We start from the raw sequence: 21,520 nt of genomic DNA, 5'->3' as shown, positions 1-21,520 counted from the left end.
GAAGTGAGCCGCGCCCTGGGTTCCTTTGACAACAAGCCAATGGGTTTTTCCATTGGATTTTGGATTATTGCAGAAAATATGCTTTGTGGCAAACACAAGTTTATGATACTCACACGTTTTATTCAGCAATATAATCTTTACCAATGAACACTACTTTTATGATTTTTGCAGCAAAATGGGATTCCTTTGGGATTGCTTTTTGTATCTCTTCTGGCATATTGTGATGCAATGAAAGTATTACACTTTAAACATGATACGGCAAATACTTTTGAAACAATTTTATTTACAAATATTACATTTACATGCACAGAATAACAAGCCAGCCCGTCTCCCTTTTCCGCAGTAGGGCTGAGCTCTCTGAGTGGCGACCGAGGTGCGTTGCGACGTAGGTCGCATTGGTCGCTCGTCTGGCTCAAAGTCTATGGGCGGTCGTTAATCAGTTAATTTGCATGTTATTAATGGATTTTTGCAACAGTTGAACCTACCAGAAAGTCATGCTCTCTGGCGAAAGCTACCTACAGCTCTTTATTCCTAATATTATTTTAATATTTTTCTATTGAAGTAAATGATGAAATCGTTGCTCTATCAGTATCAATAAAATATATTAGTTGTAATTTGGGGCGTATTCAAATAATGTATTTTATATATTATACATAGCCTATTTGTTTGTTAAATGTCATTAAGCCTAATAAGGTATATTATGTACAAAGTTCTTCGTTATAGAATGATATATTAGTTGTAATTTGGGGCATATTCAAATAATGTATTTTATATAGGCCTATAGCCTATTTGTTTTGTTAAATGTCATTAAGCCTAATAAGGTATATTATGTACAGTTCTTCGTAATAGAGTAATATACTTTAATATAAGTGTAAATTTTGGAAGCCAGTGGTACAAGTGTTAGTGACGCTAGGTTAATAATCAAGAGGGTGTGTGTTCGATTCTCTCCGCGGTCTGATATGTTTTTGCTCTTTTAGTCAAACTTTGGCAGTCAGCCATTGTCAATATGGCTGCTACCATAACCAAAAGCCTATGTTATCAGTTAACATCTCATTGAACAGAATAAATACATGTGCGTCAGTATAATAAAACGTCCTTAGATATTGATAGTCCAATAGGCCTTTTTATAATATATATGAATAAATAGGCCTATTGGTCTATCCATCTATATTTAATTAATCTTAAATTAAACGGCGGGCATAAAGCTGTGAACGGCTTTATGCCCGCCTCAACCGTGCCTACTTCCTGTTTGAACCAGCCTCTCAGCCAGCCGGGGTGCCACAGTGTCTGTGTCTGTGTGTCTGTGTGTGTGTGTTTGTGTGTTTGTCTTTGTGTGTGGGTGAGTGTGTTTGTATGTGTGCATGTGTGTTTACCTGCCTGATTGTGTGTGAGTAAGGAGCAGAAGGACAGAAGAATAAAACAAATATTTTTAAAAGCAGAAGGTGAAAGAAGAAGAAGCTTTGTATCTTTCTTTGTGGTCTAAAAGGTTGATTTTATAGGCCCAGTAGTGACCAGGCTTATGTTCCTTCTGCGAATCATGGTGTGAAGAGGAAGGAAGTCTTTCAATGCTGTTTGGTTTCTGTTGAGGTCACTGCATAAAATGGAACCAAAGACTAGAAGTCAGACCAGCTTCCTCCTCTACACTAACTTGTATTGCTATGGTTAATGAATCTTATTCATAGAGTTTTGCTTGTATGTCGTTTTTAATTGTTTATTTGTTTCTTCATTATGGTGTGTTTACATATCTCCCAGAACAACATAGTGAGAGAGGAGAGGACTCACTATGAATAGATCAGCAGAAAGATGATTTCTAGCTTTCCTTCTATCAGTACCAGGTTGGTTCATTTACATCGTTAACATATAACTGTTTCAATAACATGACAACCAAGCAACTGGAAGGAGGAGAGAGAGAAACCACAGCATGTTGACGATAGAATAGCAGTAAACAGAACATTAAAGAACCACCATCTAGAACGCTGTGTTTGGTTAAACAGACCACGAGAACAGAGAACGGTCCACTTTATATGTTTCAGTTATTGTAAAATACCACTTTGTTGCAGGTTGTAGACAGCCTCTTGAATTGATGGTACTGTTCTTTAGATATCAATACTTTCCTGGTTGCTAGACGATCTTGAACGATATACATCATGGGGTTAGATTAGTTAATTTTCGACTTTTTGAAAAGAGTTAAATGTCGAAAGCTACTGTTTTACCCCTATTTATTCTATTAATGATGATTTAGGCATGAATTCTGCTGCAATGTTAGAACTCAGATTCAATGATAAGGTAGACACTGCATGCCATCTCCTTAGCTCTCTCATGCTCTCCTCTCCTTCTACTCGTCTCTACTCCTCTCTTTTCCTTCTGTCTTACCACTATTCCCTCTTCCTCTCCATGTCTCCAATCCTTTCCTCTTCTCCTCTCCTCACCTCCTCTAATCTATCTTCCTTGTCTCTACATCTGATTAATGACAAAGCTTATTGTACAGTCAGAACACAGCTGTGGAGAGGTCAGCTGTACCGGGTCCAGATGTCATGGAACATGTACCCTGAGAATCAGAGACCTGAGACAGAGTGACTCTGCTGTCTACAAGTTTAGGTTCACAACAAACCAACCAGGAGGGGAATATACTGGTGACCCTGGAGTGACGTTATCTGTAACAGATAAACTATGATGAGTCTAATGTATGTGTGTGTGTGTGTGTGTGTGTGTTTGCTTGTATGTTTGTGCATGTGTATAAGATGTGTGTGTGTTTTTGTGTAAAAATGTGTGTGTGTGTGTGTGTGTGTGTGTACGTTTTTTGTGTGCATGTGTGTTTGTGTGTGTGTTTTCTTATCGTACACTTTTTTTTATATAACTTGTTCTCACACCCAGACCTCCAGTGGAAGGTGTCCTTTCCTCACCCTACCAGTCCTACCGGGGCAGAGCTGGAGTGTCACAGTATGTGTGGTCTAGCTCAGCGGTCCCCAACCACCGGGCCGCGGACCGGTACCGGGCCGCGGGACATTCCTTACCGGGCCGTAGGTTAACGAGGCTACGACATGACTAGAAAAAATTGTGTTTTTTTTTTTTTAATTCATGCAAAATGCATGCACACTTAATAAACTCAATTTACTTCGCAATACTGTCACTCTTTTACATGCCATAAGTCTATATGCAGTTGTTAGATTGCATATAACATGTTTGCATTTTTGGCAACCTCTGTGCAACATAACCCAACCACCCCCCCACCCCCACCCCGCCCCCCCCCCGGTCCGTGAAACTATTTGGAGAATCATACCGGTCCTTGATGCGGAAAAGGTTGGGGACCCCTGGTCTAGCTGGTGACCCTCCCTACATCTGGTTCAGGAATGGAGACAATGTAGGACAGGGAGTGAAGTACTGGGCCTACATTCAGTCTGGAGACAGCTTCTCATGCTGTTGAAGGATACGAACGTCTCCACTCTCCTTTAGTGTGTAAGTCCCCTCTACCGTACACTGACATGATACCAGATGTAATGGACCCTTTAGGGTACAGAACTACAAGTTACCATGAACTAGTGCAGAGCCCGTTCAAAGGAGCCTCTGCTGAACGGGCCGATCGCTTGGCCTCCTGTATTGCTGCTAGCAGCTTTATCCAACGTCACTCCTTTAAGATACTTCACCCTCGACACGGCACTTTCTGTGTTCTCCGTAACACGAAAAGAGAAGTTGATCGAAGGATATGCAGACATACAGAGACACTTCTAGTTATTGTTCGACTAATATAACGGTTGTGTATCCAGCATCCAAGTACAGTGACCAAGCGAACTGCAGAGCCCTGAAGCCCCGCCCCGCTGCTGCACAGTTTGGTTCAAAGTGTGTTAATGTTGAACGTGTTGTGTGTCCAAATAGGTCAACACTGCACATCCTCAGCTCTCAGCAATACGCAAGGTCATACTTACATATGTGTAGCATCTGTAGTAGCTGCTATCACTGCTGTATAGGGGTAATTTGTTAGCCTAGCGAGTGTTAGTACTTGCACTTGGTTCTATGAACATCTTTACTGTACCGACAGCGATATATTGTTTCACTTCTTATGACAAATGTACTTATTGTAAGTCGCTTTGGATAAAAGCGTCTGCTAAATGCCCTAAATGTAAATATACATACATACATACATACATACATACATACACACGCACACACAAACACAAACAGACACAAAAAAAAACACACACACACACACACACACACACACACACACACACACACACACACACACACACACACACACACACACACACACACACACGTAGCCTAAATACATTCTTCACTATCGGTAGATGGATTCAAACTGCCGTTAATGAATATGGTTAATGAAATGTAACTGTTAACAGACGCTCCAAAGACCCCCTCAGTGACCGTGAGTCCCTCTGGTGAGATAGAGGAGGGCAGTTCAGTGACTCTGAGCTGCAGCAGTGATGCAAACCCAGCAGCTGAGTACACCTGGTTCAAGGTTATTTCAGCTCATTCCTCCAGGGAGATGAAGCAAGGAGTTGGACCACATCTCGTCTTTAAAAGCATCCTGTCTGCAGACTCTGGACAATACTACTGTCTAGTTCAGACTGAGCTAAGGACAAAATCTGAGTCCATCGATATAACCGTGATATGTGAGTACAACATATATTTAACATCATATTACAGATGTTATAAAATATATATATGAATTTTGTCCACATTAGTCATCAGTAAATTCATCGTGCAATAAACCCACAAACCTTCCGTTACCATTAATACTGTCATGAAAATAAATGTACATGCTGTTTTTACATGTTTCTTTACGTCTCCAGATGGGCCTAAACACACATATGTATATTCAAGTCCACCTCGTGAAATAATGCAGGGCCGTTCAGTGACTCTGAGCTGCAGCAGTGATGCCAACCCAGCAGCTGAGTACACCTGGTTCAAGAACAACCAACCTCTGCTCTGGGGACTAAGTCAACCTCTTACCTTCCCCTCAGTCCGCCCTGAAGACAGAGGAACGTATCGCTGTCACGCAGAGAACAAATATGGACATCTGAGCTCTAACTCGATAATCATGGATGTCCAGTGTGAGTTGAATATCTGTCTAATATGTAAAAATCGTATCTATATATAGTATTCAAAATGTAAAACTGGTATTCATCTATTGCTGCATGCCTGTAAAATACTTTTACTCATTTAACTCATTAAAATGTAGTAGTAGTTTATCAGTATAAAAAACATTTTGTAACATATTTGCATTGCAGTTAATGCTAAACATGGTTTTCTTAACTTCAGGAAGAATACTGATCATTTGTGTTTATAACAGACGCTCCAAAGACCCCCTCAGTGACCGTGAGTCCCTCTGGTGAAATAGAGGAGGGCAGTTCAGTGACTCTGAGCTGCAGCAGTGATGCCAACCCAGCAGCTACCTACACCTGGTTCAAGGAACATGAAGACTCAGTGAAGGAAACAGGACAGAACTACACCATCACTAACATCACATCTGAGCTTGGGGGAAACTATTACTGCCAAGCTCATAATGCAATCGGACATCAAAACTCCACCTTTTTGATAATTAAAGGTAATTTCTAATTTAAAAGGAACACACACCTTTTAAATAGTCTGAGACAAACAGTTAAACATTTGCCTATTTATGTTGCATTTTGCCATCGGTGTTTGAAATCAACTGACTATGTTCCAGTGACATCATCATCATCATCATCATCACATCCAGCAATGGTAGCTGTACCCACCATTGCTTTCCTACTGGCCACCATACTCCTCCTCGTCTTCCTCTGGATGAGGTAAGATATCTTCCTAGTTTCACATTCCTTCATTTGTCCTGTTGCTCCTTCACCTCTCTGTTCTCTTCTCTAGAAGAAAGAGGGCCTCGAGTAAAGCATGTGGACAGGGTGGAAGGCCAGATACCGTGGAGGAGGTGAGACACAGGAAGCCATTTATTACTAACCCATCCTTTACTAAGAAAAACAATGGAAATACCCTGCGGCCACAGCACACCACACCGAGACCCTGTGGCCACACAAGAGACTTCTAGTTGTTTCCTGAGTGACTGTCCATCTCTGTTGCCTTAGCCCTATCGCTACGAGAGACTGTACATTACATTACCCGTGTGGTGCCCCGCGGCGGTGGTCCCCAGACCATATTATGAATCTCAAACGACTGCGTCGGGTTCTCGGACGTCTCTGGTTCTTCCACTTCCACATCAATCCGTAGTAGACTGAACCGCCACATGGAGGAGAAAGGGTTTTACGTAATTGTTGCCGGTGATTGTTTCCCACAGGAGCCCCGCTGCCTGCTGCCCGCTGTCTTGGACTCATCAAAGAGTTGCTCAGAAATATACATTCATTGACGAGGACATGACATAGTAGAACAATCAGTCTCGGATTTAAGAGTCACAACTTTACAAAGTCATGTTTGCTTAAAGGGTGAGATCCAGGGGGAGATCTGGGGAGATTTCTGCCAGTGAGCAGAATGGCAAGACTGGGGAATTGAAGCACTGACTTTGAGAGATAAAAATGGTTTTAGGAGCTCAACAGATGGTGAAAAGCTTGCAGTGAGTGAGTGAGGCTTACAGCAGCCTTCATGATGGGACCACTAGTCACCACCAATGGTCTCTAGATTAACCAGAAAAGCAAGACCTTCAGGACTGTCTTCAGGAAGTGTAAACTGTTTTCTAAATGTATTCTTCTCTCCTTGTTCCCGATAGCCACTACCAGGTCCTCTGTATGAAAACGTCTCAGCTCTGACCAATCACTTGGCTCCTGCAGCAAAGAGAGAACCAATAGAAGAGCAGGATGACCATCACTATGCCAGCATCCATACCTTTCGTTCAGAGAACCAGGAAGTACCTCGCTGTTGGGTTGGCCCTAATGTCCAATCAGACCAAGCAGATGCTGTCTTTTATTCTGTGGTCAACATTAAGAGACTAAACGCTGTCCCTGGGTAAGCTTGTCTTGGTATTTCTAAAGAGGGAATAGACTCTTGTTTTCTGACTTTATCAACCCAATTGGTCTGTTTCACAGGGTGACTGAAGTTCTGTCTTCTTTTCAGACAGAGTAACCAGACAGAGGCGGCAGAAACCTCAGAGTTGTACAGCACCGTCAAAAAACACCCCAGATATTGAAAGAGTTGTGGCAGCAGGATTTAAATAGTGGTGCTAGGTAGAGTGTCCCATCCATTTAGTTTAACAGGACAATACGCTGGCTGCATGTCCTATGGAAATGAATTACATGGAATGAATACTTGCCACTATAGCTCATTCATGACCTGATTTATTTGACTTATTTACTTGATTGTGTCTGTTCCACTTGTGATGGCCCCAGCGAGGCCACATTTTATCCAGGGCCTCTTGCTCTTGAGGATATAGCTCTGCTTCATCGCTATCACCTGCTGGTTACCAAGATGTACTGCACCTGTGAGGCCTTAGCGGTACCGTCTGCTGGTTACCAGGATGTACTGCACCTGTGAGCGGAGGTCTTAAAGGGAACATATTATGCCACCAGGTGTGAGTGTGATCAGCCTTACAAGCCGTTTTGAAAATCTGCCCCATATGACATCACTAGTGGGCGTGTCCATCTAGATCTGTGTTGGATAGATGAGCAACGTTTACTTCAGTCCACTGTGTAGGCTGTTAGACTGCTCTATCCAGCACAGATCTAGGTGGACACGCCCACTAGTGATGTCATATGCGGCAGATTTTCGAAACGGCTTGTAAGGCTAATCACACTCACACCTGGTTGTATAATATGTCCCCTTTAAGGGACAATACCTGCCTGGCTTGGTTAGCTTACCATCTTAGCCATCTCCTGGCTGCACTTAAACATTATTTTGCATAGAATTGCCTCTGTCTATAGCTTTCCACAAATGAATAACAAAGAAATGTTCAACCATACCGAGTGTGAGGCTCAAATTGATGTTGGGGTATATGTGGCTGTAAATTGGAGATATGTTGGGTAGTCTTGTGTAGGCCTACAATGCTGTTTTCTACTTCTCTGTGCTTTAAATGGGATCTAGAGGTAGACGTACCACACCATTACATTAAGTAGACGTTTATGTTTTCAATAGTCTTAGCCAGTATATATTCGCTGAGGAGCAATAAAACGACGAAAAAGAGATGAGAAAGTATACTTTTTTAAGACACAGGAGGTTGATATGAGATATGAATTTCATATCAATATTTGAGAAGTAGTATAAAACGAGGAGATCTCAACATTGTCTTCCTCTGATGTCATTCATGTCTTATAGTAAAGAGAAGAACTTGAGACGAGTCTGAGACTCTCATGAGACCAATCGGAGAGGTATGAGCCCCACAAGAGAACTTATTATTGAATGCCCGACGTCTCCTCCTTATCTGATTCATTACTCTTAAATATTCAACTGAGGCTATATATTAGAACAAGTGAGATCAATGAGAACCAATTAAGAATTAAATCATTTACTGTATAAAGCAATGTCTGTTAGTGCACGCCACCCAGGTGGCTTTTACTAGACTCCCTGATGACCAGGAGCACTGGGCAGACACAATTGGTTTCCTTGCAACTTGTTTTATTGAAGACTTTCCTCCAACTTTACCTTGAAAACTATACAGATAAACAAACACAGTATAACAGAAATCATGACATTATCTTTACAAAAAAAAAAAAAAAAGACAAAATGGCTACACTTTTTAGGGCAAAGGGGTTTGAAGTTAGGACTAAGGTCAGAAACCTTGGAGTCATAATTGATAGCGACCTCAACTTCGACAAGCATATGAGAGCTGTAACTAGGACATCTTTTTATCACCTGAAAAATATTGCCAAGCTGAGAGACCTTATGTCCCAGTCTGACCTGGAAAAGCTTGTCCATGCTTTTATTTCAAGCCGGCTAGACTACTGCAACGGTCTCTTCACAGGACTCCCAAAAAAGACCATTAAACAACTTCAATTAGTTCAAAATGCTGCATCACGAGTGTTAACAAAGACCAGAAAAAGAGAGCATATCACCCCTATACTGAAGTCCTTGCATTGGCTGCCAGTTTATTTTAGAATACATTTTAAAGTACTGCTACTGGTTTTTAAAGCATTACATGGGATGGGGCCAACATATATATCTGACATGTTTACATTTTACATCCCCCTCAGGCCTCTCAGGCCACAGAAAAGCCAGGTATTATGCATACCATATACTCGCACCAAACAGGGTGAAGCTGCTTTCAGCTACCATGCAGTCCAGATTTGGAACAAACTCCCTGATCACGTTAAGAATGCTCCAACCATTGCCAATTTTCAAACGCAATTGAAGACCACCCTCTTCTCCATGGCATTTTCCTGTTTTTAATTTATTTTATTCATCAATTTAATCCCTCCTTTTTATCTTTTTATTACTGCTATTGCGATATGCTGTCTACTTGTACTATTACTGTGATATGTTTTATACGTGTGATATGTTTCTTACTTGTGTAATTCAATTTGAGGTAATGCCTCAGCTGTGTAAAGCACATTGTGTCTACCTGGAGTATGAAATGCGCTATATAAATAAATTGCCTTGCCTTGCCTTGCCTTACATAAAATCATAAATTACACCGCGCACAGAGAGTCAAATAAGCAGAACAAAATACAGGAAAATAACAAACACATACGGAATGAAGCAACAGGGAGCTTGGACAAGATGGGAGAACGGGGTTGATAGGAAAGTAACTTGGGCTGAGCTGTGGAAAGCCCAGCCTCACCGCATTAAATTCCTCATCCAGGCATTATATAACGTGCTTCCAAGCACAACAAACCTGCACACATGGGGCTTAGCCGAGACATCTGCATGCCCGTTGTGTTCCAAGCGAGGAACCCTTGAACAAATCCTCAGCTGCTGCACCAGGGTACTTGGAGATAGACGGTACCGCTGGAGGCATGATCAGGTTCTTAAGACCATCGCTGAAGTCATCAGCTAAGGACTTGTGTTGGCAAAACGGTTCCGACCCTCCAAGAAAACTATCACCTTTGTCAGAGCTGGGGACCAGTAAACCCTTGCCGGAGGAACATGTGCATGAATCCTAACCTCTGCAAAAGACTGGCAGCTGCTGGTGGATCTTGAGCATCAGCTGAAGTTTCGCCGGCCACATTGCAGTCACCACCCTGTGACCAGACATTGTCCTTGTGTCTGAGTCCAGCAAGCAAGAAGTGCTGCTGGAGCTGACCGTCCCATGGGAAGACCGCCTGGAAGAAGCCTTTGAGAGGAAGCTATCCAAGGATAGCTTTCCTTCGGTCAGTACCAGGTTGGTTCATTTACATTGTGAACATTTAGTTTCAATAACATGACAACCAAGCGACTGGAACGAGGAGGGTGAAACTTCAGCATGTTGAAGATAGAAGAATCAACCTCTAGATCGCTGTGTTTTGTGAAACATCACTATAATAGAGAACGGTCGACTTTATATTTTTCAATTATGGTTCATTAGTCATTGGAAAATCTCCCTTCACTGCAAGTTTTATGGAGCCTCTTGTAGTGTGAATACTGTGTTTGTTTTGGATCAAAGTACCCTATTTGAAAGAATATGTGTTTGCATTGAGCTATGTTGGGCAATTCCTGTTTGCTAGGAAAACCTCCACTATTTACATCATCGGAGAGTTAATTAAGTCAGTTTAAGACATTTTGAGAAAAATAGATGTTCAAATCAAAATGTTTATTTATTCAAAAAATTATGATTTAGACATGACATATCAATCTTTTGCTGCTATGTTGGAATTCTGATTCAGTGATATGGTAGACACTTCCTACCTCTCTCCTTCCTCTCTCCAGCTCTCCTCGCCCTCTTCTGGCCCCCTCTCGTTTCCTTATCTGCTCTCCTCTATTTGTCTCCTTAACTCTGCTCCTCCTCGTCTCCACTCTCTTGTAACCTTTGACAACATCAGTAGCTGTAAGAATAATCGTTGTCCTACTGGCCACTGAACTTCTCCTCGTCCTCCTCTGGATGAGGTGATATATTCTCTCTTTCTTGTTTTCCATTCCTTCACTTCTCCTGTTGCTTCTTCATCCTTTCCTTTTCTTCTCCAGAAGAACGAGGGCCTCCAGCAAAGCATGGTGACAGGGAGGAAGGCCAGATACCGCGGAGGAGGTGAGACACAGGAAGCCATTTATTACTAACCCATCCTTTACTAAGACACACAGTGGAAATACCCTGAGGCCTCAACACAAGACCACAACAGAGACTTCTAATCGTTTCCTTAGTAACTGTCCTTCTCTGTTGCTCTAGACCAGTAGCTAGGAGATACTGTACATCCCAGTGTGTAGATTTGGAACATTCCTAGATTCTAGATTTAGAACATTCCAAACATTGGAGATAACTTATGTTGACATTTGACTGCCTAGAACAACCTCCCTTTTAGTACGAGTGTCCTATTGATTTCCCAAACAGAAACTGATGTTACAGTCACAATGTTTTTACAGGCCAGGAAAGTGTATCTTACTTGGCGATTTTTAAACACATATGAAAACACGAACAAGCTCTCTTGTAGTTACCCTTGGAATGGTCAACCAGTTGTCATTGACCATTACCTCGTTTATTATGATATAAAGATGGTAAGCATTAGTGACAATTACACTGGAGTGGTCCTGTTCATGAACTCAAGGCTTTTCATTCAGTACACATCACGACTTTAATTGATAATGTTCAGGTCAAAGGGACACATCAATAGAGAGGTTTAAATGGTATTTGATAGTTAGATAATGGTGGGCCAGGTCAGAGAGAATGTATCAATGGCCAAAGAGTTGACTTGTGGGATCCCCCAGGGATAAATCCTTTGCCCTGTTTCATATGTGATTCATATCAATGTCATGATAGGGGCAGTTGAGGTCAAGTTGCTTCTTTATGCGGAAGCCTTACTGGTAACAGGTGAGGAATCAGTAGGACGCATTAGAGAATGAACTGGCCTCTACAGCTGTCTCTACATCTGGGTACAACAGAATCACTTTAGTTTGGCCTGAAGCACAAGTTCAAGGAACTTGTAAGAGTAAGATCCTGGAAGAAGTAGCATCACATCCAAACCTAATGTCCCTTATCTTGGAGCGACAATCAACAAATTATATCTGGTGACCTGGTTACCATTCTTCTGCTGCCACTCTAAATAATTTAATTTCAGAGTTAAAAAACTGTGGCTTATAGCCTTTATTCACTGCCATTATGATTGAAGTATGGTACACTGGTTTATCACAAAAACCAAAAAAATAGATTGCAGTTAATACTAAACAATGCAATCAGATACGCCTTAAATGCCTCCCCAAGAACCCTTATAGGACCCCAGGAGTTTAAAAATGCCAGTCTCCTCCAGGGGCATCATGTGAACCAGCTGAAGCTAAACCATATGTATGATATTTATAATAGAACAGCTCCTGGTTGCTTGCTGTGCCACATTGCCATGGTGCATCAGCAACATGGTCAGGTCATCTGCGCTTTTCCACTGATAAACCTCAGTGGAATTCATTATTATAGTCTCGGATTTAAGAGTCATGACTTGACAAAGTGATGTTTGCTATAAGGGTGAGATCTAGTGTGAGATTTAGGGTGAGTTCTAGGCTGAGGTCTAGGGGGAATTGTAGTCTGAGAACTACCGTGACATCTTGAGGAAAAACTTGGAATCTGATGAGGCTTCTGCCAGTGAACAGGATGAGGCGATGGGATGAAGATGGTGTTGAAAGATAGACCTTGCAGGAAGGACTTGAAGTGAGGCCTCCAGCAGCCTGCATGCCGGGACCACTAGTCACCACCAAGGGTCTCTAGATGAACCAGAAACACATGACCTTCAGGACTGTCTTCAGGAAGTGTAAAGTGTTTTCTAAATGTACTCTTCTGTCCTCACTCCCTATCAGCTTCCTGTTCCTGTGTATGTAAACGTCTCAGCTTTGAGCAGGATGGCCATCACTATGCCAGCAGCCACGCCTCTCTCTCAGAATATCAGGAAGTGACTGATGCGCTGTGGCTGTTGGGTTGGCTCCGGTGTCCAATCAGACCACACAGATGAGGTCCTTTACTCTGTGGTCAAAATAGACTGTTTTGAGACTTAATCAACCCAATGGATCTGCTTTACAGGGAGACTGAAGTTCATATCTCCTCTGTCTTCTTTCAGGGACCAGGACCAGATGGAGATGGGAGGAACCAGTACCGGCAGCAGGATTTAAATAGTGGGATTAAATATAGTGTCTCATTCATTCAGTTGAAACAGGACAATACGCTGGATGATTGTTTGCTGCCGTTAAAAATAATAATATGTAACGTCTATTTAAAAAAAAAAAAAATACTACTTACATACTGCTCCCGTTTATTCATTAGATTACATTTCATACAGTTGTTGGCGTGCTTTTCCTCTCCATCGTCGTCCGGCGTCTGCTCAGAGAGGTTGGAGAGAGGTCTGTGTGTGTTACCGGCCGGCTGGCTAGCTAGCTTGACCCACAGGCGCTTATAGAGCTCCTACACTCCAAAATCATAGACGCTCATTTTAGATTCACCACCAGGGGGGGAGGATATTGGGGATGCTTTACTGTATGATTGTCTGATGATAGAAATGTTCAATGTGGGAAAAAAAAGGAGAAATTATTATTTAAAAAATAAATCATCACTTCACAAGCGAACACATGAGTATTCTCTAGAATTGTGCTGCCCCATATCCTGGGGATAGAAACCCTGTTAGAATCAAGACTCACAAGTAACCAGACTAGACTTAAGGGGAAACTACAAAACACTATGATTCACGTGTTTGTGTGTGTGTGTTTGTGCTTGCATATCTGTGTGTGTGTTTGTAAATCTGTGTGTATGTGTATGTGTGTTCACCTGCCTGCATGCACATATGTGAGTAAGGTGGAGAAGGACCGAAGATTCTAAAAGTCTAGAGGTGATTATATGGCAGTAGTTACCAGGCTTCTGTTCATTGTGCTGCGTGTGAAGGTGTGAAGCGGAGGAAGTCTTTCAATGCTGTTTTGGTTTCTGTTCAGCTCACTGCATGAACTGGGACCGCAGACTAGATGTCAGACCAGCATCCTCCTCTACAGTAAACTTTAACTTTTATCTATTGATAACAAATATAATTCAGAGATTTTTCCTTGCAATTACTTTCATTGTATTTTCTACGTGCAAGTCTGATTAAGAATCCCCCAGAACAACAGAGTGAGAGAAGAGAGGACTCACTATGAATTTAAGATCAGCAGCAAGAGGATTTCTATTTTTCCTTCTGTCAGTACCAGGTTGGTTAATTTATGTTGTTAACATTTAGTTGAACTGTTTCAATAACATGACAACCAAGCAACTGGAACGAGGAGAGGGTGAAACCCCAGCATGTTGAAGATAGAATTATAGTTAATAGAACATTAAAGAATCACCCTCTAGAATGCTGTGTTTGGTTTACAGAGCACTATAATGGAGAACGGTCCACATTACATACTTCAGTTATGGTTCATTAGTACTTGGAAAATACCACTTCACTGCAAGTTGTATACAGCCACTTGTAGTGATAATATTGGTTTTAGGATAACAATACTCATTTCAGATCTGTTGGGTATTTCCTGGTTGCTAGACAATAAAATATATACATCATCGAAGGGTTTATTTAGTTACTTTCATACTATTGGAAAAAACATACATGTCAAAAGCTACTGTTGTTCCCCCATTTATTCTATTAATGATGATTGAGACATGAAATCTTTTGCAACGTTAAAATTCTGATTGACACATATAGTATATGGTAGACGCTGCATGCCATCTCATGTCCTCTCTCTCTCCTGCTCTCCTCTCATTGTCTTCTCTCCTCTCCTCCTTCTTGTCTCTACTCCTCCCTTTTCCTTGTCTCCACTCTTTTCCTCTCCTTGCCACTATTCCCACTTCAACTCCTTGTCCTCAACTTGTCTCCTCTCCTCCCCTCATCTACTCTATATTTCTTGCCTCCACATCTAAGTAATTTCAAAGCTTGTAGTCGCATTGCCCCAACAGAAGCACATAGACTAAAGGGCCGAGGACTTTAGAGACTAAACACAGAGACTAAACGCTACCATGATTCATGAACTGCTAGTGTATGTTATTCAGTTAGTGTAGTATAATATGTCCAATACATTTTGCATTCCAGGGGTGGATTGAACTCTATACCCCCCTGGCTACTCCTCTAGTGTCACATGATGTTCTGCAGCGTTCCTCTCACAGCTCAGTGGTCAGCATGTATCTGTAGTTTCCATCTCCACCCACCAGCCTCCATCTCTTTATTTATCTTCCGATCTGTTCATCAGGTGAACCTCTGTGTCTTGTTCATTCTCAATGAGATGTGTTTGTTTTTTCACAGCGCTTCAGGGTAATGATGAATGGACGGTTACTTACTCATCTAGTAATGTCTGTGCTTTAAGAGGAGCAACGGTTGACTTCAGCTGCATTTATGAATACCCTGACAACGTACAGTACCGCCCTAACACAGTCAAACCACTGTGGTTCACTAAAGCATCAAACTATCAGCCTGTTGTTCTGGAACATGATAATGAGTATACAGGTCATGTTGAATCCAGCTGTGGAGAGGTCAACTGTACCGGGGCCAGATGTCATGGAACATGTACACTGAGAATCAGAGACCTGAGACAGAGTGACTCTGATGTCTACAAGTTTAGGTTCACAACAAACCAACCCGGTGGGGAATATACTGGTGACCCTGGAGTGACATTATCTGTAACAGGTAAACTATGGTGTGTGTGTGTGTGTGTGTGTGTGTGTGTGTGTGTGTGTGTGTGTGTGTGTGTGTGTGTGTGTGTGTGTGTGTGTGTGTGTGTGTGTTGTGTTATTATACTCAATAATATTTATTATTGAGTATAATTGTGTTTAAATTGTTCTCAGACCCAGACCTCCAGGTGAAAGTCTCCTTTCCTTACCCTACCAAGGCAAAGCTGGAGTGTCACAGCATGTGTGGTCTAGCTGGTGACCCTCACTACATCTGGTTCAGGAATGGACAGTATGTACTACAGGGAATGAACTACTGGATCTACATTCAGTCTGGATACAGCTATTCATGTGCTGTTGAAGGATATGAACATCAACACTCTCCTTTAGTGTGTAAGTCCACTCCACAGTACACTGACATGATACCAGATGCAGACAACCTTTTAGGTTTTTAGGGGAAAGAACTACATGAATATTCTATGAATGGGCCAAAAAACCCTGGCATTTTATGTAGTTAATTAAAGGTTCACTGTTAACAGATGCTCCAAAGACCCCCTCAGTGACCGTGAGTCCCTCTGGTGAAATAGAGGAGGGCAGTTCAGTGACTCTGAGCTGCAGCAGTGATGCCAACCCAGCAGCTAACTACACCTGGTTCAAGGTTAATAGAGATGGTTCCTCCAGGTTCATGAACCAGGGACAACAGCTCATCTTTAGGTGGATCCTATCTTCCGACTCTGGACGATATCGCTGTGACACTCAGAATAAGCTAGGGGATAAATGTTTTTTCATCTCTATTAACGTAAAATGTGAGTAAAACACAATCCCAAACTTCAACATTAATTGTGAACCCAAACCTCACCACAATGGGATCTTCATTTTCATTAATACTGTCATGAATTTAAATGTGCATATTATTTTACATGTTTCTATGTGTCTCCAGATGGGCCTAAACACATATCTGTGTTATCAAGTCCCTCTGGTGAAATAGAGGAGGGCAGTTCAGTGACTCTGAGCTGCAGCAGTGATGCCAACCCAGCAGCTGAGTACACCTGGTTCAAGAACAACCAATCTCTGCTCTGGGAACCAAGTCAACCTCATACCTTCCCCTCAGTCCGCCCTGAAGACAGAGGAACGTACCGCTGTCAAGCAGAGAACAAATATGGACTACTTCGCTCGAACTTGCTATTCATGGATGTCAAGTGTGAGTTGAATATCGGACTAATATGTTAACATCTTTTCTATATCTTGTCTTTAAAATGCAGAGCTGGTATTAATGTATTACTGCTTGCCTGTAAACAACTATGAATCACTTATTATACTTGTACACACTGGTGGTGGTTAGTGAGGTCCCCCTTCACTGTATAGCATCTTTGAGTGTCTAGAAAAGCAATACCTGAATTCAATCCATGATTATTATTATTTCAGTTTCATAACTTAAGGATTGATATGGTTATTTGGTGTCCCTGACAGACGCTCCAAAGACCCCCTCGGTGACCGTGAGTCCCTCTGGTGAAATAGAGTGGGGCAGTTCAGTGACTCTGAGCTGCAGCAGTGATGCCAACCCAGTAGCTAACTACACCTGGTTCAAGAACAACCAACCTCTCCTCTGGGGACCAAGTCAACCTCATACCTTCCCCTTAGTCCGCCCTGAAGACAGAGGAACGTACCGCTGTCACGCAGGGAACAAATATGGACAACTGAGCTCGAACTTGCTATTCATGGATGTCCAGTGTGAGTTGAATATCGGACTAATGTGTTAACATCATTTCTATATCTTGTCTTTAAAATGTAGAGCTGATATTCATGTATTACTGCTTGCCTGTAAACAACATTGACTCACTTATTATACTAGTATACCAAAGTGGGTGCTACACACTGGTGGTGGTTAGTGAGGTCCCCCTTCACTGTAAAGCATCTTTGAGTGTCTAAAAAAGCACTATATATATTCAATCCATGATTATTCTGATTGCAGTTTCATAACTTAAGGATGGATATTGTTATTTTGTGTTCCTAACAGATGCTCCAAAGACCCCCTCAGTGACCGTGAGTCCCTCTGGTGAAATAGAGGAGGGCAGTTCAGTGACTCTGAGCTGCAGCAGTGATGCCAACCCAGTAGCTAACTATACCTGGTTCAGGGAACATCAAGACTCAGTGAGAGAATCAGGACAGAACTACACCATCACTAATATCACATCTGAGCATGGAGGAAACTATTACTGCCAAGCCCATAATGCAATCGGACTTCATAATGCTACCTTTTTGTTAATCCAAGGTAATTTCTAATTTAAAAGAAACACACACCTTTTAAATAGTCTGAGGCCCACAGTTAAACATTTGCCTATTTATGTTGCATTTTGCCAACGGTGTTTGAAATCAACTGACTATGTTCCAGTGACATCATCATCATCATCATCTTCTCATCGAGCAATGGTAGCTGTAACAACCATTGCTGTCCTACTGGCCACCGTACTCCTCCTCGTCTTCCTCTGGATGAGGTAAGATATCTTCCTCGTTTCACATTCCTTCATTTGTCCTGTTGCTTCTTCACCTCTCTGTTCTCTTCTCCAGAAGAAAGAGGGCCTCCAGTAAAGCATGTGGACAGGGAGGAAGGCCAGATACTGTGGAGGAGGTGAGACGCAGGAAGCCATTTATTACTAACCCATCCTTTACTAAGACACACAATGGAAATACCCTGAGTCCACAACACACCACACCGAGACCCTGTGGCCACACAAGAGACTTCTAGTTGTTTCCTGAGTGACTGTCCATCTCTGTTGCCCCAGCCCTATCGCTACGAGAGACGGTACATTACAGTACCCGTGTGGTGCCCCGCGGCAGTGATCCCCAGACCATATTATGAATCTCAAACGACTGTGTCGGGTTCTCCGACGTCTCTGGTTCCTCCACTTCCACATCAATCCGTAGTAGATTGATGTCCGCTGTCTTGGACTCATCAAAGTGTTGCTCAGAAATATACATTCATTGACGAGGACATGACATAGTAGAACAATCAGTCTCGGATTTAAGAGTCACAACTTTACAAAGTCATGTTTGCTTAAAGGGTGAGATCCAGGGGGAGATCTGGGGAGATTTCTGCCAGTGAGCAGAATGGCAAGACTGGGGAATCTGGGAAGCACTGACGTCTATTTTTTTTTTTTTAAATTAAGATGTTGTTCAGAGATAAAAAATGGTTTTAGGAGCTCAACAGATGGTGAAAAGCTTGCAGTAAGTGAGTGAGGCTTACAGCAGCCTTCATGATGGGACCACTAGTCACCACCAATGGTCTCTCGATGAACCAGAAAAGCAAGACCTTCAGGACTGTCTTCAGGAAGTGCAAACTGTTTTCTAAATGTATTCTTTTGTCCTTGCTCCCGATAGCCACTACCAGGTCCTCTGTATGAAAACGTCTCAACTCTGACCAATCACTTGGCTCCTGCAGCACAGACAGAACCAATAGAAGAGCAGGATGACCATCACTATGCCAGCATCCATACCTCTCGTTCAGAGAACCAGGAAGTTCCTCGCTGTTGGGTTGGCCCTAATGTCCAATCAGACCAAGCAGATGCTGTCTTTTATTCTGTGGTCAACATTAAGAGACCAAACGCTGTCCCTGGGTAAGCTTCTCTTGGTATTTCTAAAGAGGAAATAGACTCTTGTTTTCAGACTTTATCAACCCAATTGGTCTGTTTCACAGGGTGACTGAAGTTCTGTCTTCTTTTCAGAGAGAGTGACCAGACAGAGGCGGCAGACATTTCAGAGTTGTACAGCACCGTCAAAAAACACCCCAGATATTGAAACAGTTGTGGCAGCAGGATTTAAATAGTGGTACTAGGTAGAGTGTCTCATCCATTTAGTTTAACAGGACAATATGCTGGTTGCATGTCCTATGGAAATGAATTACATGGAATGAATACTTGCCACTATAGCTCATTCCTGACCTGATTTATTTGACTTATTTACTTAATTGTGTCTGTTCCACTTGTGATGGCCCCAGCGAGGCCACATTTTATCCAGGGCCTCTTGCTCTTGAGGATATAGCTCTGCTTCATCGCTACCACCTGCTGGTTACCAGGATGTACTGCACCTGTGAGGGGAGGTCTTAGCGGTACCATCTGCTGGTTACCAGGATGTACTGCACCTGTGAGCGGAGGTCTTAAAGGGAACATATTATACCACCAGGTGTGAGTGTGATCAGCCTTACAAGCCGTTTTGAAAATCTGCCCCATATGACATCACTAGTGGGCGTGTCCATCTAGATCTGTGTTGGATAGATGAGCAACGTTTACTTCAATCCACTGGGTAGGCTGTTAGACTGCTCTATCCAGCACAGATCTAGGTGGACACGCCCACTAGTGATGTCATATGGGGCAGATTTTCGAAACGGCTTGTAAGGCTAATCACACTCACACCTGGTTGTATAATATGTCCCCTTTAAGGGACAATGCCTGCCTGGCTTGGTTAGCTTACCATCTTAGCCATCTCCTGGCTGCACTTAAACATTATTTTGCAGAATTGCCACTGTCTATAGCTTTCCACAAATGAATAACAAAGAAATGTGAGAACCAATTAAGCATGAAATCATTTACTGTATAAAGCAATGTCTGTTAGTGCACGCCACCCAGGTGGCTTTTACTATACTCCCTGATGACCAGGAGCACTGGGCAGACACAATTGGTTTCCTTGCAACTTGTTTTATTGAAGACTTTTCCTCCAACTTTACCTTGAAAACTATACAGATAAACAAACACAATATAACAGAAATCATGACATTATCTTTACATAAAATCATAAATTACACAGCGCACAGAGAGTCAAATAAGCAGAACAAAATACAGCAAAATAACAAACACATACGGAATGAAGCAACAGGGAGCTTGGACAAGATGGGAGAACGGGGTTGATAGGAAAGTAACTTGGGCTGAGCTGTGGAAAGCCGAGCCTCACCGCATTAAATTCCCCATCCAGGCAGTATATAATGTGCTTCCAAACCCAACAAACCTGCACACATGGGGCTTAGGGGAGACACCAGCATGCCCGTTGTGTTCTAAGCGAGGAATCCTTGAACTAATCCTCAGCAGCTGCACCAGGGTACTTGGAGATGGACGGTACCGCTGGAGGCATGAGCAGGTTCTTAAGACCATCGCTGAAGTCATCAGCGAAGGACTTGTGTTGGCAAAACGGTTCCGACCCTCCAAGAAAACCATCACCTTTGTCAGAGCTGGGGAGCAGTAAACCCTTGCCGGAGGAACATGCATGAATCCTAACCTCTGCAAAAGACTGGCAGCTGCTGGTGGATCTTGAGCATCAGCTGAAGTTTTGCCGGCCACATTGCAGTCACCACCCTGCGACCAGACATTGTCCTTGTGTCTGAGTCCAGCAAGCAAGTAGTGCTGCTGGAGCTGACCGTCCCATGGGAAGACCGCCTGGAAGAAGCCTTTGAGAGGAAGCTATCCAAGAACGCGGGACTGGTCCCTCTGACAGTCAGCAGGCTGGTTGGAGAGCAAGGTGTCTCCCGGAGGAGGTTGGATGCAGGGGTTTTGCAGCCCGTTCCCTGCCCAGAGCATTAAGCTGTTTGGGCATCGAGGGGGAGAGAGAATGAGGAGAACCATCCACAGTACCACCGATGGAGAGGCCCTCAAGATGGCTGTGGCTCAAAAGAGGAGAGCCATGGAGTCATGGTAGCTAGCTAGCCATCTGAACACAAGCTGGGGTCTGATCAGCCCTGGCTTGGTCACATTGAGGAGGGCGTATTATGTTGAAAGACCCGAAACGTCTGATGATTCCAGGCACCTCACTGATGATGTGTCCAGAGGCATCAGTAGATGTATGTACACAGCATCTTATAAAATGAAAATAAAAAAT

At 42.7% G+C, this 21,520-nt stretch overlaps 3 protein-coding genes across 3 annotated transcripts; all 3 read left to right on the top strand.

The window, feature by feature from the left end:
* Window positions 1–4,821: 4,821 nt before the first annotated feature.
* On the top strand, window positions 4,822–7,194 carry LOC132452626 (B-cell receptor CD22-like). The gene is made up of 6 exons (XM_060045326.1): window positions 4,822–5,072; window positions 5,312–5,566; window positions 5,687–5,789; window positions 5,863–5,923; window positions 6,713–6,948; window positions 7,057–7,194. Exons 1-6 carry the CDS (start codon window positions 4,859–4,861, stop codon window positions 7,127–7,129), a joined length of 942 nt encoding a protein of 313 aa, XP_059901309.1. The 5' UTR covers window positions 4,822–4,858; the 3' UTR covers window positions 7,130–7,194.
* Window positions 7,195–9,460: 2,266 nt separating this feature from the next.
* On the top strand, window positions 9,461–17,030 carry LOC132452914 (B-cell receptor CD22-like). The gene is made up of 6 exons (XM_060045748.1): window positions 9,461–9,498; window positions 10,148–10,241; window positions 11,032–11,092; window positions 15,836–16,051; window positions 16,198–16,464; window positions 16,599–17,030. The coding sequence occupies exons 1-6, from the start codon at window positions 9,461–9,463 to the stop codon at window positions 16,886–16,888; spliced, it is 966 nt and encodes a 321-aa protein (XP_059901731.1). The 3' UTR covers window positions 16,889–17,030.
* LOC132452913 (B-cell receptor CD22-like) lies at window positions 16,960–19,519 on the top strand. Its single transcript, XM_060045747.1, has 7 exons — window positions 16,960–16,999; window positions 17,129–17,389; window positions 17,676–17,930; window positions 18,051–18,153; window positions 18,227–18,287; window positions 19,037–19,272; window positions 19,381–19,519. The coding sequence occupies exons 1-7, from the start codon at window positions 16,960–16,962 to the stop codon at window positions 19,451–19,453; spliced, it is 1,029 nt and encodes a 342-aa protein (XP_059901730.1). The 3' UTR covers window positions 19,454–19,519.
* Window positions 19,520–21,520: the final 2,001 nt, after the last annotated feature.

This window comes from Gadus macrocephalus, chromosome 23 (assembly GCF_031168955.1).
Source record: "Gadus macrocephalus chromosome 23, ASM3116895v1".
NCBI classification, from domain to species: Eukaryota; Metazoa; Chordata; class Actinopteri; order Gadiformes; family Gadidae; genus Gadus; species Gadus macrocephalus.
This window is presented reverse-complemented; position numbering and strand designations above follow the sequence as displayed.